The sequence below is a fragment of the Eschrichtius robustus genome, chromosome 4 (genome assembly GCF_028021215.1).
Source record: "Eschrichtius robustus isolate mEscRob2 chromosome 4, mEscRob2.pri, whole genome shotgun sequence".
Taxonomy (NCBI): domain Eukaryota; kingdom Metazoa; phylum Chordata; class Mammalia; order Artiodactyla; family Eschrichtiidae; genus Eschrichtius; species Eschrichtius robustus.
Genome location: NC_090827.1, coordinates 43,386,245 through 43,413,785, shown reverse-complemented (window position 1 = coordinate 43,413,785; position 27,541 = coordinate 43,386,245). Strand labels below are relative to the sequence as shown.

Below are 27,541 nucleotides of genomic sequence, written 5' to 3'. Positions count from 1 at the left end.
CCCCTTTCTTTTCAAACCAACACTGTGTTTCAAATGAAAGCACGCCTCCCTCCCTTATTCCTGAGGCAGCCACAGAGGTGAGCTGCTATTTCCCAACAGCGTCCTGAGCCAAAACACGTGAACACACAGGAGCGATCCAGACTTGCCGGCCCCACGGAGATTACACAAAGCTTGGTCCACAACATGGAATAACGTAAGCGTGTATGAGGTGCTGAACATTCCATGGATGGCCCACGTGTCAGATGCATGCCCACATCCCAGGTCTGGCGCAAGGCCCACTCCCTGGGCCTTCGGTGAAATGCAGGTTCTGTGCTACCAAGAAGATACACATCAACAGCTGAATTTTGGCTCTTGAGCCCTTTGAAGATAGGACTGCTGTATCCCAGCCCTCTGGCACCTCCTGCAACCCGTCTTCTCTCTGTGCAGGAAATGACACACTCTTTTACTGGGATCACACAGCACACATATCCACAGAAGCAGCCAAGGAGAAAACACAAATCCCATAAACAGGAACTTTATTAAACTACACATTACATAAAAGAACATATAAATGGACCTTTAAATACATTCAGTTTATCTTAAATTTATATAGAAACTTATTTACAGTTCTGCATTATATATTTAAATTATTTTTCCAAGCTTACTACCAATAAAAGGTAATAGAATGATCACCTGTTCACACAGATGCATACAAGTTGTCCATAGGGCTAAGCAAAACACTACTTCTCAGGAAACTCAGCTTATTAGATATCAAAGCAACAACTCATTCTGAAGGTGCTTTCTTCTGAGCGGCCCTTTATGTGAGACCTCTGCTGTAGAGATGCTGGGGGTTAGTTCTGGAAGCTGATCTCAGGGCAGACATGGGTCCTTGGTTTTCCATGATGACTTGGACTCTTGGAGTTTGAAGGACCCTTGAAGACCATGATCGAGGCCATGCCCCTACTTCTGCAGACTGGGAAACAAAGGATTAAGAAGAGGGAGTGACTTGCCAAAACCACACAGCATCAGTGATGGAACAGGGACTCTGACCCCCGTTTCTAGGGTCCCGCCAAGGGGTCCCGACCCTGGCACTACCCACAAATCCACAAACTTTTGACCTCTTTCACAGGCCCTATGGTTTGAACATTTTTGTCTGCATGGTTAAATACATGATTTTTAAGGCTTTTTGAGATGGTGAAAAATGGCTCAGGATTCATCTTTGTGGAGCACTGGAAATACGTACTGAGGGCTGCTTTTACAAGAGGTTTTGTGGTCAAGTGCCTTACTTCTTCAACCATGAAGTTTACCTTTTCAATTTAGCTAACTTATGGAAGCTCAGAGTTTCCAATTAATTTGAATGGAAGGCAACATTCTACAGGAGGGAGACTGTAACATCGACCTTATGGATTCGACACAAATACATTATATTTGCCAAAATCCACCTACCGCTGTCAGATCTGAAACAAAGTTTCACTAACAAGTGATCAAAAGTGAAAAAAGGGGGGGGGCAATTTTTAAATAACAAAAAAGTTTCAAGAATTCCCCCATTTCCCAATCAGTTAGAGGGAAATAGTGAACAGGCACTGAGTAGAAATAGTACATGTTTTCCTCTTTCTTTTGAATGAAGCCTGACTTTTTTTTCCAAAAATTTCCTAATATAAAATCTTCTTAAAGCAATTTCATTTTTTTTTTTTTTTTTTTGCTCTGTTTTTAAGAACTTGATCTGGTTTTTCTCAGGATTTAAAACCACTGTACCAAACAATAGACAGCAACATTAAAAAGTATCATCGAGAGAGAGAGAGAGAGAGAGGTGAGAGGAGAGAGGAGAGAGCTTCTCTCCAGGCTCCAGGTCACATTAGCAAAGGAGAGCGTGGGAGACTGAAGGGTTTATTCTTCCCTGTAACTAGAGCGAACACAGGTCATAGCAGCCTTCACTCAGTTTTGCAACAGATACTCAAATGAGAAAACACAATGGGAAAGATGTGCTCAGCTGAACAGTCCCTGATGACCTTCCATCAAAATATGGCACCTCTAAACTCTGGAAGCTTCAGCATTCTCCCAGGGGCTGCCACCCACCTGCAGGGGAGACTTGCCCCACTGCCCACGGTGCCTGTCCCAACACACGGGAGCACCCGATTTCCGTCCACCAGTCTCACTTTCCCTCCTGTCCACACCCAAACCCTCACCAAAGTCAGCAGGGTGAGATGAGCAAAGAAGAAAGTCTTCAGGAAGACGGGGCCAACCACAGAACACCCAAAGGCTTGCGGAAGTCCAGTTGCCAGCTATGCACGGGGTGGGCAGGTGGAACCCTGAGGCCAGGGAACACAGGAAGATAAAAACATCTTCACCATTTTCCCCCTGGGACGCATTTCACTCCGTGAAAGGAACCAACTAAAACAACGTTTAATTTTTATATTAAAAAATAAGTCATTGATATATAAAAACTGGCCCCAAATCTTCTTTTACTTGTTACACAGGAAAGTCATTTTCCTCGTCTGAGTCGTTCACGGGTCTCTGTGGTCTGTTTGGGAGACGGGGTCCGCCTGGTCCACCTCCTGGGCGCTGCGGAGACGCCTGCCCATGGCGGCAGGACGTCCGTCCAGCCGGAGTCAGCGTGGCATGGTAGGCGGGCCCCACGGCTGCACCTTCGGTGACAGGAGCACTGGCAGGTGGCCCCGGCGGAGGACTTTATGTGGAATAGACATTCGGGGTCGGCCTTTCACAGAAGTCAGTCCTCACCACCCGAACCCCAGGAGGCGAGAGGCGAGCGCGGACGCCCCTCACTTCCACAAGGGATGGAGCCCCTTCCCCAGCGCCCCCCGACAGGCGTCCTTCAGCCGGAAGGAGGCCCTTTCCCCGGCCCCGCGGCCCTTCGGCGGGGCCTGGGCGCTGTCTCCGGGGCCCTCGGCCGACTCGGGCCCCTTCCGGGGGGCGCGGGAGCTGCCGGCCCGCCGCAGGGCGCCGCTGTCCTTGGGGGCGGCGTCCTCGGGGCCACCCTTCACCTTCAGCTGCCGCTGCGACACAGTCCGGGTGAGGCCCGGGGATCTGGCCACAGGGGGGGAGTCGGTCCTCTGACACCGAGACGAGGAGGCGACCGTGTTGCGGGCAAAGCTGGGGACCGGGGCCGGGCCGCGGGGCGCGCTGGGGGCCGGCGGGGCGCGGGGCGGCTCCTCGGGGCCGTCGGGGCCCTGGGAGCCGGAGCGGCAGATCTTGTTCTCCTCGGGCTTCTGCCGCGGGACATTGCGCAGGGGCTTGGCGCTGGGCTTCCTGAAGGAGCTCCTGGGCGGCGCTGGGAGCTCCCTCCCGGGCCGGGCAGCCGTCGATGGCCTCCCGGGCGACGCGTTCAGGGGCCCCAGCACCGAGCTGCGGCGCGACACCGGCGCCGGCGGGTTAGCGCCGCCGGGGGCCTCGCGAGGGGGACGCTCGCCGGCGGGGGGCGCGCGGCCGGCGCGCGAGATGGGCACGACCTTGCGCATGCTCTCGCTCTCCCAGCCAGTCAGCGCCCGCACCGGCCCTGCCGCCCCCGCGCCCCGCCGGGCAGGCCCCGCCCTGGACGCCCCCGCCGACGCCTGTTTGAGGGGGCTCCTCTTCGCGGCCATCACTTCCCTCCCTCTGGCCGTCCTGTCCGTGGGCAGGCCTCCCTCGCAGCCCGGCTCGCTCTTCCCCGAGACGGAGCCGCCGGAGGCGGAGGCGGCAATGGGAGCCTCCGCAGGCGGGTTGCGGGCGGCGTTTGAGGAGACCTGGCTGCCGCCGGTCTCCCCGGCCCTGGAGGGCACGGAGCCCTCTCCGTCGCCCCCCTCCCCCGGATCCGCCCCTTCGGGTCTGGAGTCGGTTCCCTCCGAGCAGTCCAGGGTCAGCGAGCAGTCGGTGGTGTCCGAGACATAGAACAGAGGCCCAGCATCTTGGTTCTCGGGGCCGCTGCTGCCCTCAGATACCGGAGCCGCGCTGATGGGCTCATCCGGGGCAGCGCTGCCATCCCCTGGGGCCAGGATGGGACCCCCCTGGGCACCTCTGCCCACGGGCGTCAGGCTGCCGTTGCTGGCGCCCAGGGACTGCGGGCTCTCATCCCCCACGGACGCCAGCTCCATTGGGCTGAAGTCATTCACGGTCAGCAGGGCCAGCTCCTCCGGGCCCTTGGCAGCCTGGAGGTCGAACTGGGCCAGACCTGTCACCAGCTCATGCTCCCTAATCCCTAGAGCCAACAGCGAGAGTGGAGGGGACCGCACAGGACCCAGGCCCACGGGCTCGCTGTTCCTTTTTCGGAGGATGCTGACCCCATTGCCCCGAACTTGGGGTAAGGCGGAGGCGGGTTCCTCAGGCCCGGGGGCCAGGAGCTGGCTCGGCCAAGCGGAGGTGGGGTGGGGGGCTTCCTCCTGGCCCTCCGAGGCCGGAGGTCTGTGTGCTGGGCTGGAGCCCTGGTCCCTCTGTTCTCCAGGCTCCGTCCGGGCTCTGCTGGCCGGGGCCTGCCGGGGGCAGCTCCGGGGCAAGCTGTGGAACTTGAGCTCCTCGGGGCTGCCAGTGGAGCTCTCCAGGAAGGTCAGCAGCTCCCGGTCAGCTGTGATGCCCGGGGAGAGGCGGGAGCGGCGGGTGTTGGGGGGCCGGTAGGAGAGGCTGATGGGCCTGGAGTGCAGGAAAGGGGGCAGGTCCTCCACGCCCCTCTTAGTCAACAGCTCCACGTCATTTTCACTGCTGCTCCGGCCGAATCCAAGCTCCCCAGCCGTCCAGGAATGCCGTTTCTGCTCCAGCTCCTTCAGCCGCTGCAGCCGCCTCAGCTCCTGCACCTCGCGGTCGTGGTTATCCTGAAGGAGGGACGGAGAGAAGCCAGAAGATGCATGAGACACATGGGACCCAACTGCAATTCCAGAGACAGCTACGCTAAGACCCCACTGAGAGACACAGGCTGGAGGAGAGACCTGGGTCATTTGTTTCACTGAGGGAGATGGCCTGTGTTTGCATGCGAATGTGTGTTTGCACGTGCATGGGTGCTGGGAGGGCTGGAGGCCTCGGTTCTCTGCAAGCAACGTGGGCGTGACCGGGCGTGCACACTAGGCCTGGCCCCAACCATCTGCCTAAGGTTGTCATCAGATCCCTGGGCCCAACTTCCAGTCAAGGCATTGTGCCCTCAGTGCGGGCTGTGATTCCACACATGCCCGAGACCTCAACTCGGAGGAAACCCAACTTGGTTTCTAAGCAGGGCAAGACAGAAAGGACTTCCAGGAAAGTGCGATTTAGGCAAGAGCAGAGAGAAAAATACTATGGGTGTTAAAAGAATCTGTGTTGCACGGAAACATCTACACACACACACTCATGTGCACACATTCTACTTAACAATGATTTGGATGCATAAATGTAGACTCAGGACATTAAGAGATGCCTTTCAATCTGTGTTCTCTGAATGCTCCCTGGTAAAGAAACACCAGAAATGCCACCGAGGCTCTGTCCCTTATGCCCCACCCACTTCCCACAATCGGAGAGGAGGATCTGCTTTACAAATCTTTCTACCTTTCTCCCTGCTCCAAGGAGCCAGCCCTCCCGCAACAAACCGAACCGGAACAAATGCACACACCAAAGCATGCTTTACTGTCCTTAAATATACTCGTGTCACGTAAACGTGCAGATGTCGCACCCAAATCTGTTATCGTTAGCGCTTTTTACTTGAAAATCAATTTCCTCAAACAGTGGACTTTCCCTTCCAAGTTTCTGAGAGGCTCTGGCTCTGACCGGAAATTCTGGGCCCCTCCTGCAGCTCTGGCCTCGGGCTCCCCCGGGTCCCGGGTCTTCTCCTTTCAAGGCTGCCTGTGGGAGGGCATGGGGCCAGCTCCTGGCTCTCAGGACAGCTGGGCTGAGAGCATCATACAGGTGGCCTCATGGGCCTGGAGAATTCTGACTGGGAGTGAGGGCCTCAGAAAGAGCCAAATTGGCCGCTACCGCCCACCAGCGCCTCTGCCTGCTGACCTCACTGCTTGGATACGGGAGAGGAAACGTGGCCACAGGCTCAGCCTCCTCTTCGCTGGACAGAGAAAGGCAGCTTGAGAACTCCAGTTACTCACTTAGGGCTGGGGAGACGCTTGAGCAACCCCTCAGAGAAATTCAGCTAAGGACAAACCTGCACTTAAAATACAGGGAAAGAGGTGACCCACGAGTACTTTGTTCCTTATCAGCACCTGAAATGATGGGATGTTATTTTGCTTTTAATCGACAGATGAAAGTTTTATTTGCAAAGCCAAGCAACCCAAAGAGTTTTCTGGCTTCTGCATGAACTCAGAGATTATTGGACCCGGAGGCTGAAGGGCAAGAAAGCAGCAGTCATGTTCAGACAGCAGCAGACTCCCTCACTATCCGGGCACTTTGAAGCCCACTCTGGCCGAGGACAGCCTGGTTCCCCAGATGCCAACCCCTGGCAATGGCTATGGAGCTTAAAACAGGGGAGTGAGGGCCTTCCCATCATCCCCCTGCGACAAAGGTCCCCCTGGAAAAGGAAAATGTCTCCTGGGAAGGGGGAAGGGTCTTCAAAGAGGCCTCTTAATATCGTGACTGCCATCCTAAAAAAACCTAACAAAATGCTTTTAGGGCATCAGAGCGAGCGTAGGAATGAGCAGCTAAGTAGCAAAGGCAGCCAAACACTAGACTCCTGCCAACAGGGAAAGGCTCGGGGCTGAGAGGGCAGAGCCTTTCCCCGGAGTCCCGAGTGACAGCTGGGCAACACCGCCGGGGCCAGACCTTCCTAATGCCAAGGAGCTGCTGAAGCACCTTTCCGCCACAGGCAGAGGGCTGGCTGGGAAGAGGAAAAAGAAAAATCCTGACAACTCAGAAAACACAGAGCCGTACCTTCACTGCTTTGTTGAATTTGACACAGAAGTCTCTGAATATCTGAAGGCACTCGTCCAGTTTCACGGTGTCTTTGTCTTCACAGAAAAAGTCGATGAGGGTGTGGGCCTCATCCTGGAGCTCTTGCTTCCAGCGCTCCAGCTCTGCCAGCTTTTTCAGGGCAAACTGCGGGGAAGGGGACAAACAGCACACGCTGAGGTAAGCGCTCTGCCTGCTGCCTGGGGTTCAGTTTCAGGTCTCACTGCACGTCCCTCAGAGCTGACAGGAGAGTAATTCACCCCAAACAACACCTTGGGGAAGCGAGGGGAACCCCTGTGCAAAGGCCTGAGAGCCACAGGAGACTGAAGAGCTTTAAGCTGGAGGATGCCACCAACCAAATGTTCCCCTGTAATGTCACTGGACACATGGCACAGGAGTGCAGTTGGTGTTAAGGAAAACCCTGCATCTGTCTGTATCTGTTCTTCCTTCTCTCATGACTGAGGCTTATACTGGGCCAAGGGTCTACTTCAGGGTCCCGGAAGTCACTTATATTGACCAGTTGTCTTATTCAGAGGTCTGCCCCATTGAGAGGGATTTAAACTTACCCCCAAATGAGCTCTATCAGGGTCAGTGTCACCCCCTCAGGGACAAATGCCCAGCCAGGGCTTCTTATCCGAGTCAGCTCTGTCTATGGCCCACGCTTGCACCCCTCACCCCCAAGCCATTCAGTAGATTTGGGGTGGACCTGCCATTACTTTATTAAAACTCCCCAGGAGGTTCTGATGGGTACCCATGGCTTGGAACTACTGCCCTATACAAATCAATCCTCTTGGCCTCTTTGTTTTTTCCTAATTCTTCTAGGACAACGTCTCCAGGGCCCATACAGACTCAAGTACTGCAGCAACACAGTGGGGCCAAAGGAAGCCCGCTCTCCTCCACTGAGCCCCAGCCCCTTCAGGATGGGGATCCCCAGGGCCAAAGGCACAAACAAATGTCCCCGACGGCAGCTCAGTGACATTTCCTGTTGAGCTGAGGTGAGGAAGCAGCAGGTAGAGGAGATGTATCCCCGGGGAGACAGCATTTGGGGTCACAGTGAAGCCTGACGGTGCTTTCTTTTTCACTGGATAACAAGGCTTATATCAAGAAGGAATGCATGGGGTATATTCCTTTATGAAATCACACTTCTATTTGAGAAAATTCTTCTTGGATGGAGGGCTGGGCGTGGGAAATAGTGAAGTTGCGGGCTGCCCACCTGGTGGATGGGCTCACTGCTGGAACACTAAAGAGAATCTCAGGAGAAATTCCGAGAAGACGCGTCCCCTCACACCTACCCACACACTAACCCCCTTCAAAGCCCTTTTCTTCCACCAAGCACATTCGAGAGGTAGCAGGAAACCAAAACTATTTAGGAAACCAAATACCAGAGAAAGTAACCATCTGAGTCAGTAACCCGAGGCAGTGTGTGCGTTCACGCTGTATTTTTCTTCGAGGAGAGAAGGGTATTAATGGAAGGATAAATCTTTGCCTGTCATTCTCACACAGGGGGAAAGGTGGATTCCAGCCAAGAACAGCTCAACTGCAGAAAAACAGGACTTTGACAAGAATCTTCATAGGTGCTTACTCCACCTGGGATGTCTCATCACAGATCTTGTGGGGACAGGGAGAGTGCCTGAGCGCTTGCAGTCCCCTTAGGACTTGGGAAAGTGAAACATTCTGAATAGGGCCTGAAAAGCCACCACGCTCAGAGTTGTTTGCCAAGAGCTGGTTGCTGAACCCTTTCCTCATGGTTAAGGCCACAGTTGAAGAAGCCCAAAGTACACTGGCAAAACATGAATGACAGATTGGCAGTTGTGGCAGCAAACTCAACTTTCCAGCTCGAACTTGTCTGCTGTGGACCAAAGTTCCACACCAGTGCACTTGGTACCTCTCACCCAAAGGGTCAAAACACTGAAACATATCTGCAAAACTGTGTTCCTGTCATTTTTCTGCTCAAAAATGGTTCACCACGGCTTAGAGAGCAAAGTTTTCAGACTGGCATTCAGAGCCCTTCGTGGCCGGACCATAACCTAACTTAAAAAATTGTATTTCCCCCATTTAAAAAGAAAGTGAACTTAAAAAAAAAAAAAAATAGCTGCGTGGAACAGTTTACTTAGAGAGATAAAGATGACTACCAGGAAGACGAGTTCAGAGTGAAAACAAGATTGCTTCTGAAGAGCAGTCCGGGGGTATGGCTTTGCATCATAAGCCTTTCTGTGCTACTATTTATCATAAGAGATTAACATTTAATATAAGAACTGAGAAATGAGACCTCCAGAATCCTCCTCCTGATGTGTGACAGGCCTTCTCCTTGAATTTCTGGATTTGTTCCATTTGTCTTTACTGCTGAGTGTTTTCCTAGCTACTGTTAGATGATTCTGTGGTGGTGTTTGCTTTGTTGTCTCACTTTGAGAAGAAAATCTGCGCACTTTTAAGGGAAAATTAGAGTTTAGTGACTTATGAAAGAAAATACAGAACATGTGTTTAATAATAAAAACAAACTCCCAGCAGAGCCAAACAAAATCAAATGTTCGCTGACGGGAGCTGCAGCTCACAGCATTTGATGTGACTTCATTACAAGGAAACGAGGGGAGGCTGAGGTTGGTCCAACCCTCAAAAGCACTGGTCCCTTTCCACCGCCCAGGGCGGCCCTGCCTCATGTATTCCAGCTCATGAGCCTCGAAGCCCTGACACTGAAGGCAGCACACCATTTCACTGAAGACTGAAAGCATGAAAAGGTGCCACCTTATTTTTAAAAAAATAAGGAAGATAAAAGAAGTATGTCAGACTGTGATTAGTGAGTCACAGTGAGCTGTCACAGACATGTTCTCTCTGCTGGGTTTTGTTGATGTTATTGCGAACAGCTCCTGCCACACCCTGTGGGGCTGGTGCATTTGGGGTGGTGAGAGGCACTGGCTCTGGTGTGTTCTCCTGCCCTCCCTATAAAACATGCCAAAACGGAGCTTGTTTCTGCCACAAAAACAACTGAAGGAACAACAGCCCAAGTGCTCAGGTGTCTTTAACGATCTCCGTGGAACTTCCTACTGGTGTCCAAAAGTTCAAGTGGGAGACAGGAACTCCTGAACCGTGCTTTAGAAGCAAAACCTGAGTTGCCAGGCAGAAGCTGCCAAGTGTAAGCATAAGGGATCCCAGTTCACTCCCGGGCGGTGCCATCATGCAGACAGAGCAGAGATAAACAGAGACCCTGTCCCTAACCAAAGCCTCAGGGTTAGACCATATTCAATATCCTCTGCCAAAAAACCAACCCAGCAAAGGCTGGGCACTGAAATACAAACTTCCTTTTACCGACTTGGGGGAAAAAATATGAATGGGAACCTGCTGCTTCCACAAACAGCCCTGCAAACGTAACCAGCCTTGAGGGGCTGCTGAAGATGAGATCAGAGGGACTGACTCGAATCACACACACACCTGAAGGAAATCTTCCATCTGCTGACAGAGCTCGCCATCCCGCTGGACGTTCTCCTTTAGAGATGTTGTCCTGACAAAGAGCGAGTGCAGCTCTGCCTCTGTGTTATCCAGAGATAATCTGAAAGAAGAAAGGGGAGAGTGGGTACCTGGTACAGGAGGCCAGGTGTCACGCAGGTACATCAGACAAGACCCTGGAAACAGAAGGGGAGAGCTACCGCGATTACGTTTACCGACCTCTGTATCTAGAGTTTCCTCCTATGTTTCCTTAAGAGGCGATTCCTTCCTAAAGACACACACTGGTTCAAAGAGCAGGCTGTAATTTTGTTCTTGCTGGTGAGATAACCAAAAGCATGGGACTTGTGAAGCTTTTCGTGAACTAGGTCTGAACATCTTTATGCCATCAGCCTTAGAATTCAGCAGGACTCAGATACTTATACTTTCCTCTGGCCATGAAACGCAAATACAAAAGCTCTAACCCATGAAAAGCAAGGCAGCGTATGCTGATAAACGGGGTACTAAGGGTGATACGGAGACACTACACAAACTGCATGTTGCTCGCCACAGGCAACCAGAGTCAGCACCCTGTGTCTTAGAACTGACACACAGCTAACAGTTCTGGAGAGAAATGGTGGAATTGATGGCAAGGCTTTTGTTACATATGTCACACCCAGATTAATAGAACATGAATGATGTTTATGTCGCCTGGTAAAGCGAATAGATGAAACCTAAATCCAGGTGGAATTCAATTAGCAAATTCATGAATCAAGATGCTTTCATGCTTCCATGATCAATTCTAACTTTTTTTTTTATGCAATAGTTTTCCACCTTCAGGGGCTTCCCTGGTGGCGCAGTGGTTAAGAATCCGCCTGCCAACTCAGGGGACACGGGTTCGAGCCCTGGGTCTGGGAAGATCCCACGTGCTGCAGAGCATCTAAGCCCATGCGCCACAACTGCTGAGCCTGGGTTCTAGAGCCCGTGAGTCAAAACTACAGGGCCCACGTGCCACAACTACTGAAGCCCGTGTGCCTAGAGCCCGTGCTTCGCAACAAGAGAAGCCACCGCAATGAGAAGCCCACGCACCGCAACAAAGAGTAGCCCCTGCTCGCCGCAACTAGAGAAAGCCCGCACACAGCAACGAAGACCCAACGCAGCCAAAAATAAAAATAAATAAATAAATTTATTAAAAAAAATAGTTTTCCACCTTCACTGGTCACTGGCACCCACCTATGACCTGTTTGTACTTCACTTTCCATTTCAAATAAATAACCTTAGTAAATAAGTTTTTTCTAAGACAATATCTAGCTAACTTTCCCCATCTAACTCTGACCAGAAGTGGAACGGTTATTTCTCTATGTATCTCTTAGAAACAGTTCCATACTAGGAAGTGGAAAAAATATTCCCACACAAATTTCTGTTAGTAATTCAGAAACCAAAACAGTTTACATCTTTGAAAATGCTCATTCTTTGGGGAGAATACTCTGGTGATCTGTAAATATGAACTATGAACTGTTTACACCTTTGGACGGATAATCTCACTTTGGGAAAGACATGTCATCTGTGGTTAGATGTTTGCAGTCAGTAACACCGAGATGTGGGCCAGTGGCGGGGTGGGGCTTAGAAAGCTCTGGTTCATGTGTTTATGCATACGGTTCACAGCTGTCCCAACTGGATAGAGTCCCTCAGATAACAAGCAGATGACATGCACTGGGTTGATACGTGAGGTGAGGTGCTGGAGCCAGCTCATGGGACACAGCTGTGGCTGTGGGTATCCCTCCCCAGCTCCACAGTCAGTAGTGCCACATTGGGAGCTTGAGATCAGCCATGGCAGCAGTATTTACGCCATGGAAATCAGCAGTTGTTACAAATCAGGACTTTTCTCCCTAAAAAGCTGGTCGTTGAACATTTACCACTGATGCGTGGATATGTATTGTAAATTTAAAAGCACAGGACTCAAAATAGCATGTATACACAGATTACAGCTATGTTAAAATACACATCTATAATAGGATCAGAAGTAAACAGTTATGTAAATACAGCTTTATGTTTGGTAGATACTTTCTCTGCAAAGTTGGGTGACTAATTTAAAACAAAATCCTTTCACAGCCCTTGGTATGGTTCCAACTTCTTTTAATGCAATAGAAAATAAACGTACCATGTTAGATTCTAAAGGAATCAGTGATGTATGACCCTGGAAGCTTGCCTGATATATACCAACTCCCAACGTAACAGGCTGTGTTCTTTGAGCCCTATCTTTTGGGTGTGGAGGTATTTGAAGTTCTTAATCCATATATATATATAGATAGATAGATATATAGATATATTTTTACACTGATGAGATTCATTAGAATAGACTGCAATAGGAGTTTTTTAGATTAAAAATAAAGATTAATTTTTCAAAACCCCCAAATTCCAAAGGTGCACACATACCTCTGTAACCAAAAGAAAGGAAGGTCTGAAAGTTCAACAAGACAAAACTTTTAAAATTTCAAACCTGAATCCAGAAGTTGTAAAATATTCATCAGTTTTCATAAGAAGGTAGTTAAAGAAAAACAACAAAAAACCTTGTTCTCACAATTCTCTTCCTTGCTTACCTAGCAGCCTCCTGAACATGATGCAATTTCTCAGAAAAGTTTAGAAGCACGGCATCTTTCTTCTGGGCTTCCTGGAACAAAACCAGAATTTTCTCTCACTATATAGGGATAAAACTGGAATTTTATCCACTATATGGAGAAAATTTTTTCAGGGCTTAAAGGAACCATAAAATCACTGTTCCCATTTTTAGGCTGGATACATTCAAAGCAATTCACTGAGTCATGAACTCTTAGTCTGATATTCTTAGTAAGACTGACCAGAACTCTCCTACTCTCAAGAAACACTTAACTTCCCAGAGCAACTGATCCTGACATGAAACACGACTCATGTGCATGAAGACTCAGTGGAAGGAGACGGCGGCTTAGCAGGGCTCATTGTTCCTAAGAGAATCCAATATATCCTGCTGAAATACCACCCATACCTATGAGTATGCCTCTACTTGACCGAGCTACTTGCAGCTGTTAGACCAGTTTGCAAACTGAGTTTAATCAGAAGGTGCACAGGCCATGGGGGTGTTTGGATCCTTCATCTGTTCAGAGGGTACAAAGAAGGCAGGTATGAAGGGGGCAGTTACCAACTCAGGAAACTTCCCCACATGGGCAGGGCCAAGCTACACAGAGCACCTGGATATGGGGATCTAAAAGGGCAGCCGGGAGATGCTGCAAGCCACATGGGATGAGGAACACATTTTCTGGTTTCAATGCCCTGAAAATTGGCACAAATTAGTGCCAAGTTCAATGTGCCCTCTGTCTTCTGAAGAATACAGTCATAATAGTGTGTATCGTTTATGGAGAGTTTACCATATTCGGAACACTGAGCTAATAAGCGCGTTCTGGAATTATCTCCCTCCGCCCTCTCAGTTACCTAGTTTTGAGGTATCACTACCCCCCATCATTAGATGAAGAAATTGAGGAACTTAAGGCTTAAGTAACTTGTCTGAGGAAGTACAGCTAATAAAGGGCAAGTCAAAATCTCCCCGTTCTATTCTGAAGCTCATACGTGAAACAAGGCTGCAACACAGCTTTCCTCCCAGGTGAAGCTGTATCTATGTGATCGCTGTCAAAACAACAAGGAGATTCAATGGGAAAAACAAACCAGCACAATTCGCTCTTTGAGATAATTTAACAACAAAGAGAGAACTGTCCTTGGCTGATCTCTGGCTTTGTAACTAGTTACTGGGGTGTCACACAGACCCAGTCAAAAATGCAAGTGATGGACAGGGTTCAGACCCCAAACGCTGTGTGAACGGCAAGGCCCTGTAACCCCCAGTTCACAAGGAAAATATGCAAAAGATCCCCTCATTGCTCTGACTCTTCCACTCTTTACACACAACGCGTCAAAAATCTAGTCAGGTCAACTCGGAAATGTTTCAACACCCAGGCCCCTGCTCTCCATCCCTGTGGCCATTACTCTGATTCTCAACTCTCGCCAAACAAGGAGCGCCAACTTCCACCAAGAGGTACCCCTATTTCTATTCTCTCTCCACTCTAACCCACCCTCCACGTTGCCTCATTTCCCTAGCAACAAAAACATACCTGGTCAGGCCGTGGTGCTGTGTAAAAACTTCTGTTGGCTCCCCATGGCTAAAGCATGGAGTCCAGATTCCCCAGCCACCACTCCGCCTCACCCCCGACCCCTCCACTTCCCTCCAGGCCTGTAACCCCAGGTGCAGCCCAACTCAGGAATCTGCAAATAGAACCTTCTTGGCACCTACGGTGCCCTTTGCTGACTCTGTCTGATGCCACCTTACACCTCTGAAAAACTTCACTGCCTTGGGGGCGGGGGTGGGTAACGTACATTCTCTCTCTGTATCAATCACTTCCACATACCTGTGCAACAAAGTGCAGGAGATTCATCCCAGGCTTATTTGCTTTTGTGTCTGCCAATTTGAGCAAAGAAGATAGTTTAAATCCTACTGCATTGCCAGCATACCCTCCCTAAAGAAGACAAATCAAAAGAAAAAATATACATACACCTTTAGACACACAAATAAAGTTGGAAATACAACATTAGAATTTTTTTTTGAACTTCACTTACTGCATTCATGATATTCCCTGCTTGCAGCACCAAGTGTAATATCGAATGTAGTTCCTCACATGACATCAGCTCTGTCAGAAAGAACACACCACGGTATCTTAGAGAAGGCTTCAGCTTAAACACACACGAGACAGCTACCACATCCAAGTTCAAGTGTGTCTGAAGCAAGCTCTGACCCTAAACTGTATAAAAGACTGAAACAAACAAAGTAGCACACTGCATGGTATATAATGTACCACTGGCGACTGGTGATGCACATCCTAGCGTTCAACTGGGAATCGAATATGTATGACACTTAAGTATCACACATACTTTGATAATGAACATTTTCAAGGAGTGGAGAATACAGAAGCCTTAGGAAAAGCAGCACACTGTGTTACAGGAATAATCTCCTCTCAGCAGTTATTTCTTTATGGTTTCCTTTATATCCTTTGAGACTATATTTATGGACTATGACAACGAATAGTGCGCAGCATTTTGCTCCGCTGATGAACTATGAGGAGATAAAAAGTAAACAGGCTGGGATTTCAGGTAAATAACTTGCAAAGCTCCAACCCTTAGCGGCAGGTACCCAGAGAACCTTTCCATTTTATTTAAAATTCTACATTTCATTTGGATTGGCTTAAAGGTTTAACAAGGAACTTATCATTGTCATATATTGGTAAACTAGTTCGTTAAACACGAAGTCTTTTGTACACACACCTATGCAAATAAACAATATTAAAAATTGCTAATGTATTTGAAAAGCTGAAAAGAAAATTTAATTATTAAAATCACTGTATATATAGGTAATAAAATGTCACCTATGATATTGTTAAGTTAATATTCTCCATTAAGTCTGGTATTACTTTCAAAAAATTACACTTAGGTCACTGCCTATACTGTGTTATCTAAGAAGGCCAGGTTTTGAAGAGTAACCAGATAAGAAACGTTTCCACCGTGGCCACAAATTTGCATCACTCAATATGAAAACATATTTTCCCATCTCTACGTGAACAGGAGAGACAATTCTTTCAAAATTGCTGCTTTAGGCTTGACACAGGAAGAAATTTTAAAAGGCCTCTATATTGAAAGAAGAAAATTCTTCTTAATTCTTAGTCTCCTCTCTAAAATGAAGAAAATATGATGAGCTGAAGAGAAAAACTTAATACAAGTCAGAGGAACTAAACAAGAAAACCAAATTGGAATAAACATTCTACCACAATAACTAGGAATCCAGAAAGTGACCAGGAGGAAATCAGGCTGGAGATCCCAGCTGATGAATGCTGGAAACTGTGAGGGCCAGGGAGCACCAGAGACTTTGCCTTGGAGCCGGCATTCTCAGTGCCGTACGTGCCAGAAAGCAAGCTCCCAACCCTATGGAATGAGACACTAGAGCAACCTGAGGAGGCTATCCAAGGGGCGAGCAAAAATTAGCAAGTTGCTCCCTCTCAAATGTAATGAGCCCACCAGGTGTTAGAGTCTGGAGGGGACGCGGGTGGGAGAAGACACCACTGGAGCAGAAACATCAGGAAAGCTGGTAGAGGAGGAACAGGAGATGCCTGGGGAGGAGTCAGGAGGGAAGGAGGGATGCTTCCGGAAGAGCAGGGTCCCAGCCGCCAACAGAGGCCAGAGCGCTGGAGGAGACAGGCAGCTGGTCCCGGGCCCAGGCTGTGAGCACGCGCCACCATGTACACACACACCAGACACACATAACTACACACACACCACACACTACACACACCACATACACACAACTACACACACCACATACACACAACTACACACACACTACACACACCACATACACACAACTACACACACACCACATACACACACCACACACACCACATACACACAACTACACACACACCACATACTACACACACCACACACAACTACACATACATCACATACTACACACACACCAAACACATGCAACGACACACACACCACATACTACACACACACCACATATTACACACAACTACACATGTGCCACATACTACACACACCTACACACACACCACATCATACACACAACTACACACACACCACATACACACACACTGCATACCACACAACTACACCCACACCACATACTACACACACAACTACACACACACCACATACTACACGCACACCAGACACACACCACATACTACACACACAGACACACCACATACACACACACAACTACACACACACCACATACACACACAACTACACACACACCACATACTACAACACAGACACAAAACATGAACCATATATACACTATGCACACACCACACGCACTAAATGCACACCATACACACACACCATACACACACTAAGCACACACCATACACACACCACACACATACACAGAAAGCTAATCTAGGAGAGGAACAAAAGCAAGCTGCAACCAACAAGGTTTACTCCTAAGCTTGAGATGAAAGAAACCTTCTTTTACAGGAGGATAATATGCTAATTAATTGATTGATTGGTCAATTAATTAAATTAGTTAACCGGGGGAGGCAGAAAAGTAAATGGAAATAAACTTTAAATACCATCCCTGGTAACATCTCATTTCCCTTTTTAGAGCGTATCAGAAATGGAACTTTCCATATCTAATTTTTCAATTGAACAGTTTTTTAAAAATAAACGGCTACCAAAATTAATCAAATCAAATTACACGAAGCATCATGTATTTACTCACCTTTTGTAGCAGTTCTTAGAATGGTTATATCTGTGAATAGAGAAGAACAAGAAGGCAAAAATTCTTTCTTTAGCACCATGGCTTCAATCCGCAGTGAATAGCTGAAAAACAAAAAGTACAGCTACAGTGTAGAATTTGACCTTGTTGATTTTAAAACCTTACTCTGCAAAGAACAGTGATGGGTGATCCTTACTTTGGCACCTGAATTAAGCAGTGCAGAAAGGAGTCTGCTAGGGACAGCTTGGCCACGTCTCCACTAAATGCCTTTAGTTTCTTTATCTAAAAGACAGATGGAAAAGTGGGTCAAGAAAAAAAGGACAAATGATTAAAATGGAACATCATTTTAAATTTCATCTTAGAATTCCTTTAGGAAATTAAGGATATCAGTGCTAAATTCAAATTGATAAAAATGTCAGCCTAAGAAAAGACAGAAAAGGGAATCATCACAGCTACTACTTTGTTGTTTAAAAGAAAAAAACCCAAACAAGCAAATTAGGGAGAGGAGAGCTGTGCCACTTATGTGGGCGTAAACAATCCCACACGAACCAGAAAGCTGGAGCCACCGGAATCCTCAGAGAGGTTACTAAAGGGAAAGGATCAGTTCCAAGGATGCAAACGTTCTGTAAGTTATAATCTGGAAGGGAGACCACTGTTTGGAAGAAGAAAGAAGAGACTGGATAGTCACTATAGCAGAGCCTTTGAGTCATAAAGGAAAAAATCTTATTATTTTGAGTATTTTGCATATAAGATACTTAGACTGGGGGAGGGTGTCTAACACAGATCTTCTTTCTGAGGACAAGTCCTCCTTCACATCTAGTAGCTTTATAGGAAGGGACCACTGGATGTTGAGCTGAGTACACACTGGCTCTCCAGCAGGAAGATAAAGAGGAAGACGGCTTAAACAATTGAAAGATCAGTGTCAAGATTTCCCCCTGTGAAAAAAAATCAGGTAACATAAAGAGTGTGTACAGTGGATCCCACTTCTGTAAATTAAGAAAAGAAGTGTCTACTATGCCCCGACCCTCCACACACACACTACAAACACAGGAACAAGACAAACCAGACGTCTACGCTAGGTGATAGAATCACCACAGTCATTATCATTTTCATCTGCTGCTCATTTTTATTTCCTAAAATGTCCACAATGAGCATGTACTACTCCTGTAAAGAGTTATACTAAAAGTTATTAAACACACAAATATCCCTTCAACTGTCGTAAAGAAAAAAAAAAAAAAAAGAGTTCCAACATAGGAATATAGCCAAACAGCTAGCAAGTAGGGATGCAGGCAAAGAGAAAGTTCTCAAACTGCATCAGAGAGCAAGGCATGCCTTGGAGAGTCTTCCAACAGCACTTTATGGTCAGGAGCACCTTAAGACTGCTAGAGTTTGTAGTAACCTATAAAAGAAAAGAATCCCGAAAAAAAAAAAAAAATATATATATATACTATACTTCAATTAAAAAAAAAAAGACTTCTAGAGTAAAGCTGATAGCCTGTCTTTGAAGCTAACTGTTCCCAGTAAGCACTTACCACTTTGTTATGTTTTATAAAGCTTTCTCTCTTCCACCCCCTGGATTATGTTAGGTGCCCATAAAAATAACCTAATTTTTAAACCTCTTGAAAAATAGGAAATAACAGTTCAAAAGCACAGAGGAGGGGTATTTGCAAAGATCCACAAACTGAAATATCTGCATCAAAATGTAACAGTGCACAATTACTGAGCCTGCGCGTCTGGAGCCTGCGCAACAGGAGAGGCCGCGATGGTGAGAGGCCCGCGCACCGCGATGAAGAGTGGCCCCCGCTTGCCACAACTAGAGAAAGCCCGCGCACAGAAACAAAGACCCAACACGGCCAAAAATAAAAAATAAACAAATTAAAAAAAAAAATGTAACAGTGCAGATGCACACCCCAGACACCCTGGTATTAAGTCTGGGCCTTAAGACTACATTTTTCCCCACAATGGGCAGAAAATAGCCATTTATAGAATTGCATTATTTCCCCTACCTTTAGTGCCCCAAATTGAATTTTCCATTTTCAGCCTTACTAAATTTAAGGGCAGATGATGGAACTTCTGCATTAGCTAAACCCAAACTAGTGCCTAGTTTCTGAACTGAGAAAGCCACAGGATGAATTCTGGTCCCTCCTGAACTACAGTCTAATGATTCACCATATATGGGCAGGGGCAGAGCGGGGCTGTGCCTTTATATAAGACCACATATGTAGCATGGGCAAAACTTCTGAGAATCACAGCACGGTTTCCTGTCTGAAGCACAAGAACAGGTCATGCTAAGTACACTTGGTAGATATTTCTATTAAACATGTGCTGAACTGTAAATGAACAATGATTAATCACCTTCACTTACATAATGAGTGAAAAATGTTTATGGAGTTCAAGAGAATGGTGATACTAAAGATAGTATTTGATTTAAATGCCATGTAGACAGTTCTTAGTTCCATTTCAAAATGAGATTTATGTTCATTAAGAGGGATTACTGTGCCTTCACAGAGAGGAAGGTAAAAAAGAGGGTGGACAGACCCTATAATTATTCTGCATTCTCATCATCATCAAAAAGCATTTAGCAAACGTTGTTAGGCATCACTTTCTTGGCTGAGCCAAGGGACTCTCGTTATGACCCGGCTGTGCCCGGTTTCTGCTCTAACAGCAAACAGCTTGCTCCTTAAGACTCACGCATTCCAAAGGGCAGGCCTCCTTCATCCCCTCTAATTCCACTCACATGGCCTTGAAACAGCAGGGTTTCCCACCAGCAGACCCACCCAAGAGAAGACACTGGGGCTTCCTCCTCCCAGGAACAGAGAGTAAACGAACAAGGTAAGAATGAGGTGATAAAAATATCAGGGGAGGCGACTCAACTTGCTGCCATAGACAGCAGTTCCACCTCCAGCCCTGCATCCCTGATGCTGACTGTGGCAGTAGGGTACCAGCGCCAACACAGGGAAGGGCTCCTTCTCAAGTCGCCTCTCAGGGCCCAGACAGGGAGCATGCTTTTATTTCTGAGTCTACCTTCTCCCTCAGCAAGTTTTAATCATGAGTTTGAGGCAAGACAAAAAACGTGCCAGATAAAAGTTTTGTGGTGAAGGGCAGAGAACGTCTGAAAACAAATTAACCTGGGGTTAGCCTGGCAGCTGGGCCGTTTCCGTTCATCAGTTCAGTGTGCTGATAAGTTGACAGTATTATGAGTGACACTCACACCAGTACTTCGTGAGAGCGGAGGTGACGCAAGGCCAGCCTGAAGTGAGGCGGGGTTTGGGGAACCTTTGCCCTTCCTTCCTCAGAGGGAGGTGGTGGAGTGCGGCCCAAGGAACTGCTCTGGGGTCAGACAAACCAGGTCAAACCCACCGCCCTCCATAGCCCATTAGTCATGTGGCACTAGGCAAGCTCTATCTAACCTGTGTGGGCCCCAGTTTCTCATCTGTTAAATGAGGAATAGCTTAACAATGTCACTGTGAGGATTAAATGAAACAGACACACACACACACACACCATGGGTGTGATTTATTGACCTTCTGTGTGCCCGGCACTGGGCTGAGCACTCGATAGCCTCTGGCCCCATCCGGGGCCTGGAACGTGGGGCACTCGATCAACGTGTCGCCCATCCTTGTGCTAAGAATGAGCACAGGACGTGACCCCACAAACACAGCAACGCACGGTAACGCACAGCGATGCGTTTATTAGCATTTTTCTGCCACACTCCTAACCCTCTCTCAATTGGCCTTGCCTCCTCCTTGGCCTCTTCGCCATCCTCTGCCCTCTACCCAGGACTGCAGGGTAGGTCCTGCGTCCGCGTGGGGCCGGGCCGCCCAGCACTGCCAGTCTGTCCCTGCAGTGGCAGGCGTCAGGAGGTGGCTCCCTCCGCTGGTCTGGGGGGGGTTGGTGCCGAGCAGCCCTGAGGACTGTCAGGGCGCACCTGCTGAAGGAAGCTCCCAGAGGAGCCCGAGGGTGTGCTGAGCTGGTAACGTAAACAAGCAGGAGTGTGACGAGCTTGTCAGATACTCAGACCCTGGTCACTCCGGTGACCCTGCAGGGGGAGGGGGATGGCCTGGTCCAGCGGCTGGGAAGGCAGTGCAGGACCCCGGGCGTCTCGTCTCCGGGCTCAGCTAATTGTCTGGGGGTGAGAGAGTGCCTCGGAGTCTCAGGGCAGCGCTGGGGTGGGTTTTAGTCATCACACCCTTAACAGCCTCTTTCCTCTGAATTATATCCCACAGACAACCCAAGAAACAGGGTTCTTTAAAACATGAGAGGTTCGACAGCTAAGTTGCTTCTTTGAAAGATCCCTTAGTCTTCCACAGGCTTTGCATTTTTAAATTTTTTTAATTTAATTTTTTAATCGCCTCTGATTGTTAAATTAGGAAGGAAGGTATTAAGGAAACCGCATTGAACCTCCTGCCTCTTCATGGCATGAAGCTGGCAGCCTCCCTCATGCCTAACTCCCATTTAGTTGGAAATTTAGAGCTCCGCTAGGACTGGGTACCAGAGCAGTCCTAAGGAGCAAGCACGAAAAATGCCCAAGCGGGGAGATTTCCAGAGCAACTAAATCTTTTTGAAAACTCAATTCATTAAACACTATCCATCCTAATAAAAGATCTTGAGTACACCTAAAACTAACACAATACTGTAAATCAACTACACTTCAATTTAAAAAATACATTTTGGAATGCCCATTCTTTACATAAAAGATTAAGGAGTGTTCAGTATACAGGATCCAGGGTAAATTTTGATCTAATGTACCTTTCCCTCAACTCTTTAAGACCCTTTACTAACATTAACAAATGCCATTAATTAATCTTGGCTTTGGTAAATTATAACTGATTTGCAAACAGAAAACCCGAGGTGGAGAGAGCAGCTCAGAATACGTAAATATCCAGTTACGCCCGAAGACCCTCAGTTTGGCATTGTGAGTTTATCACTGATGGAAAAGAAAAAGCACAAATACATTTCTCTTGTTGTTATTAATGGCACTAAAGTCAAGTTCCATAAATTATGTCTAGGAAGTGGAGAGAGATCGGGGAGGGAGAAGCCAGCAATATGTGTAAAAGGATAACTTACACTTTTTACTTTATAAGGCTCTGTATTATTTAAGTGTTTACAAGCAAATGTATTCGTGTAACTTATTACTGAAATTTTTAAAGGGTCACTTCTTCAGAAATAGACAATATCACAATTTTGGAAGGTTTTACAAAACTGTTTTTCTCTTTTTTATCCTATCAAGCTCCTAATCATTCATAAATTTAGTTAATTCGGTCCAAAAAAAAAATCAATACTTTATTTATACTGTGGTACTATATTGCTATGGTAGCAATCCCCACCTTTTAATCAATTATATAGACAACATTTATTAACAATTTACCTATCTCTCCAGTTTTTAGAGCATCTTTATTCAAAAGTGGTTGTTTTTTTTTCTTTTTTTTTTAAAAAGTATATGTATTATGAAACAACCCCAGGTACACCCTAGGCAAAGATCATCCTTAGATGACAGAAAAGGGAACTAACATTTATTGAGCTCCCATGTGCCAAGTACCACGTTAGATGCATAACTAGGGCTTAATCATCAACAATCCAGTGAGGTAAGCATCATTATCCTCATTTTACAGGTGAGGAAACTAAAGTTCACAGGACTTATGAAAATTTGCCCAACTTTCTCACTTAAGGGAACAGCGCCAATTTAAACCTAGGTTCTCCAACTCGATAACGCATGCTCTTTCTACTGGGTAACTTTTAATTGTTAGGCGAGAAAACTCTGGCTCTGGGTAGGAGAGTGCCCTTCCCATGTGAGTTCTGACATTCCTAAAAATATTAAGCTTTTATTCTCACTCCTAACATCTAAAACTCACGCCCCAAACTCCTTACCTCCTCTGACTCTGGCAAAAGCTTAAGAAATTCACGTAATGTCTCCGATCCATAATGCTCACTCTTTCCTTGATGAATATCTTCCACAATGGACAGAGGAGACCTTGAAAAGACAAAGATCAGATTCCCTTTCACATTGGCTGGAGTGCCAAAGAAACACAAGCCAGGGGAAATGAAAGCAAACCACCTCCACCCTCCCTTCCACTCCGCCTCCTTCCCAGTCTGATGGGTGGTTTTGTGTCAGCGATCATAAGAGCCCCACTGCCAGGGAAAGCAGGGATCCTGATACACCAGAGGCCCCTTTCCCCAGAAAACCATCCTCGGGCATCCCAGAGAGGGCGAAGGTAGCAACAACCACTGGGAGTCTTCTCTGGGAGAAGAAAAGCGGTTCTGTGGGCCTCCTGGAGCCAGAGCCCTCTCCTTTCCACTTGAGGACACGTGAATTTAACACTGTTTGACTCACCCATGGAGGCGTGGACAGATGGCCCAAGGCAATTCTCCCTGAACTCCAAGCTACCTGATTATGTTTTTATGGAGGAAAACGGCGGAAAGCGACACACACTTGGGGACTCCTCAAGCCACGTGTCTAAAAACAATTTGAAAGTATGAGGGATGGCTTTCCCTCATTAGAATCTGCGTTTCGGCTCACACCCACAGACTCTGATGCTGACAGCAGGGATGTGACTAAAGTTTCAAATGTGTGCAAAATCTTACTTCTTAAACTGCTTTAGAAATATCCCAATGTTCATGCTCCGTTTTGCATCCAAGATAGTAATCTGGAAAAAAACAAAGACACGTAAGATTATTAAAGTATGAATAAGAAGAGTTGGAGGAAAGAAGAGAATTAAAACCTATCAAAATACAACACCAATTTGAATGTATAAGAGAGTAATTCCCAATATGTAAATCTGGTGATTAATTGATGCACCTAATATAGTTTTATGAATATCAAAATACTATTATCTCCCCAAATTTACTTTCTGCAATATATATTTCCTTAATGGTAATAATTACACATATCTTTTTGGGGTTTTTTTGGCTGCGCCATGAGGCCTGCAGGTTCTTAGTTCCCTGACCAGGGATCGAACCTGGGCCCACATCAGTGAAAACGCTGAGTCTTAACCACTGGCCCGCAGGGAATTCCCATATAGATCTATTTTAATATTGTATAATTTAAAATAAATTATACTCACATTTTCTAAATTTTGCAATTTCCTCTTAGAATAGTATAGCCCACACTTAAAAGTCCTAATTTGGAAACAGATGTCTTAGCATAGCAAGAATCATATGAGACTTGAACTCTGAAGCTATTGCAGAGTGAGTCCCAACCCTGATTCAGGGATGTAAAAGGACCAACACTGTTATTTTCAGAAACATAACAAAATTCTTAATATTTTTCTAAAGGACAATTTTATTTTCATTGGGAAGGAATATGTATGTCCAGTAGCCCTTTTGGGAGGAGGTAAGAAAGCGTCCTACACTTTATTTACTCAGAACTTAAAAAGGAAAACTTTTGTGCTGCATTTTACCAAGTCTAAGATGCGTTTCTGTTTTTGTTTTTTGGCATATGAATATCTCTGGAATCAGGATACGTCTTATAATGCATGGGTCATCTTTGATTTAATAAAACATGGTGGCTATCCTGATGTACCATCCAAACCCAGATTCTGGCTGCAACAGATCTAAGCTGTTCAGAATTACAGCAGTCTCCCCTTACCCACAGTTTCAGTTACCCTAGGTCAACAGAAATCTGAAAATATTAAATGGAAAATTCCAGAAATAAACAATTCATACGTTTTAAACTGTGTGCTGTTCTGAGCAGAGTAATGAAATCTGAAATCTCACGCCTCGGGACGTGAATCACCCCTTTGTCCAGCATATCCTGCCCGTTAGTCACTTAGTAGCCACCTTGGTTATGGGGTTACTGTCACGGTACCACAGTGCTTGTTCTCAGGTGAGCCTTATTTTACGTAGTAATGGCCCCAAAGCGCAGGAGTAGTGATGACGGCAACTTAGATATGCCAAAGAGAGGCCGTAGAGAGTTTCCTTTAAGTGAAAAGGTGAAAGTTCTCAATAAGGAAAGAAAAAACTCGTAGGCCGAGGTTGCTAAGATCTACGGTAAGAACGAATCTTCCATCCATACTGCATGATAAGTGCTTCGTTACAATGGAAAAGGCATTAAATTTGTACAAGATATTTTGAGAGAGAGACCACATTCACATAACTTTTATTACAGTACATTGTTATTGATGAAATAAAAATTCATATTCTAAGGCAAATCAAGGAAAATGTAAACATAAAAATTTTTCTCTGCCCTTTGGCCTCCTCTTTCCCCTCTACTGTGCATTGCGTATCTGCCTTATGCATCGACCAAACCTCCCCATCAGCAGAAATACCTGCTCAACCATAAAGAGCAACATTCCCCTGGCATCAACAAGATAACTCCTTAGGAGATAACCTTCCTTCTTAATCTTGTAAGGGGCCACCATGACCTATGACCCACTATTCGCTTTGTACGGGTAGATCTGGACTGTGTAAACTGTCAATAATACGTCATTTAATGCACAGTCCTCTGTCTCAAAAATTTATACAACTGTGCTTTGACCTCTAATGGGCGGAACGGTTCTCAGAGCTTTCTGAGAGGCTGTTCCCGGGTTATGATCCTCAATTTGGCTCGAATAAAATTTTCCATCCTTCTTAGATCAGCTGATCCATTTTTGTTCGCTGACATTATAGTTGGTCTATTTTATTATTCCTTATTGTTGTTAATCTCTTACTGTGCCTAACTGATAAATTAAACTTTATCATAGTTGCATATGTATAGGAAAAAACACAGTACAGATCTTCTCTGACTTATGTCCAGATAAACCCACCGTAAATTGAAAATACTGAAAAATGCATTTAACACACCTAACCTACCGAACATCACAGCTTAGCCCAGCCTACTTTAAATGTGTTCAGAACCTTTACATTAGCCTACAGTTAGGCAAAATCATCTAACACAAAGCCTATTTTATAATAAAGTGTTGAACAGCTCACGTAATTAATGGGACACTGTACTGAAAGTGGAAAACAGAATGTCTGTCAGTGTATCGATTGCTTGCCCTTGTGATCGCCTGGCTGATGGGAGCTGCTGCACCACCGTTACCCAGCATCACAAGAGGGGCTGTACCGCAAATGGCTAGCCGGGAAAGATCAAAACTCAAAATTCCAAGAACGGCTTCTACTGTATGCCTATTGCTCTCACACCATCATAAAGGAGAAAAATCTTAAGCTGAACCATCATGGGACCACCTGTATATATAGGGTTTGGTACTATCCACGGTTTCAGGCATCCTCTGGGGGTCTTGGAACGTATCCCCCACAGATAAGGGAGAACTACTGTAATAATTTGGAAGGGTTTTATCAGACTAAAATTTAGACAGAATCTTTTTTCAGGGGGTGGGTATTGTTAAATACAGAAGCCATTTCTTTGGAAGTAAATATCCAGGATACATGGAAGAAAGATAAACTTAAAAGTCCGCAATTTTCCCCATTTGTTTTTTGGAAAAGGGAGACAAGCTAAATAGGAATGTTGTTATAAGGCTCTTTCTTTCCAAAAGTATGTGATTCGCTGTGAACAAAAAAGAATCAGGTTTCAGATTAAATTCCTGATCTCCGGGCCTGCTTCTAAGTTTATAAGAGGCAGCAAGACTGTTAACCAAAGTTAATGGGACTTCCTGGCTAGAAGGTTAAATTTTTACAAGAGTATGGTTGCCTTCTTTTAAAGACTAATCTTAAACAATCACATTATTTACTGTCCTAGGGGTTTATTTCGTGTTAACACAATCACCTGCCAGTTATAAACTAAACTCCCAAGCTAAAAGGACAGGCTCCTTATTGGAATCCTACCCACGGATTACAGTTCAAGTTCAGTGTAAAGGGAGGGGAGAGGAGAGGGGAAAGAAAGAGTGAGAATAAAACCTGTCAAACGTAACATCCTTTAAGAGGAAAGCTTTTACCAAAGAGAGGAATCTAAATTTAAGACAGAAACGATGTGCTTATTATAAATGACAAATTAAAAAGTAGGAGCATGTGCACTGATCTGGCTATATATGTATATCCGAAGAGCTTTCT

The 27,541-nt window shown here is 46.4% G+C and overlaps 1 protein-coding gene across 2 annotated transcripts in view; it reads right to left on the bottom strand.

Moving 5' to 3' along the window:
• Positions 1 to 614: 614 nt before the first annotated feature.
• Positions 615 to 27,541, bottom strand: part of FHDC1 (FH2 domain containing 1) — a 40,092-nt gene continuing 13,165 nt past the window's right edge. For both annotated transcript variants that reach the window (XM_068542644.1, XM_068542643.1), the window contains exons 3-12: positions 24,140 to 24,201; positions 23,426 to 23,528; positions 17,754 to 17,839; positions 17,561 to 17,661; positions 14,881 to 14,951; positions 14,673 to 14,780; positions 12,843 to 12,913; positions 10,252 to 10,369; positions 6,808 to 6,972; positions 615 to 4,778 (exon numbers count right to left, since the gene is read on the bottom strand). In XM_068542644.1, the coding sequence (XP_068398745.1) occupies positions 2,760 to 4,778; positions 6,808 to 6,972; positions 10,252 to 10,369; positions 12,843 to 12,913; positions 14,673 to 14,780; positions 14,881 to 14,951; positions 17,561 to 17,661; positions 17,754 to 17,839; positions 23,426 to 23,528; positions 24,140 to 24,201 (2,904 nt within the window). In that variant the 3' untranslated portion in view covers positions 615 to 2,759. The remainder of the gene's footprint in view (positions 4,779 to 6,807; positions 6,973 to 10,251; positions 10,370 to 12,842; positions 12,914 to 14,672; positions 14,781 to 14,880; positions 14,952 to 17,560; positions 17,662 to 17,753; positions 17,840 to 23,425; positions 23,529 to 24,139; positions 24,202 to 27,541) is intronic.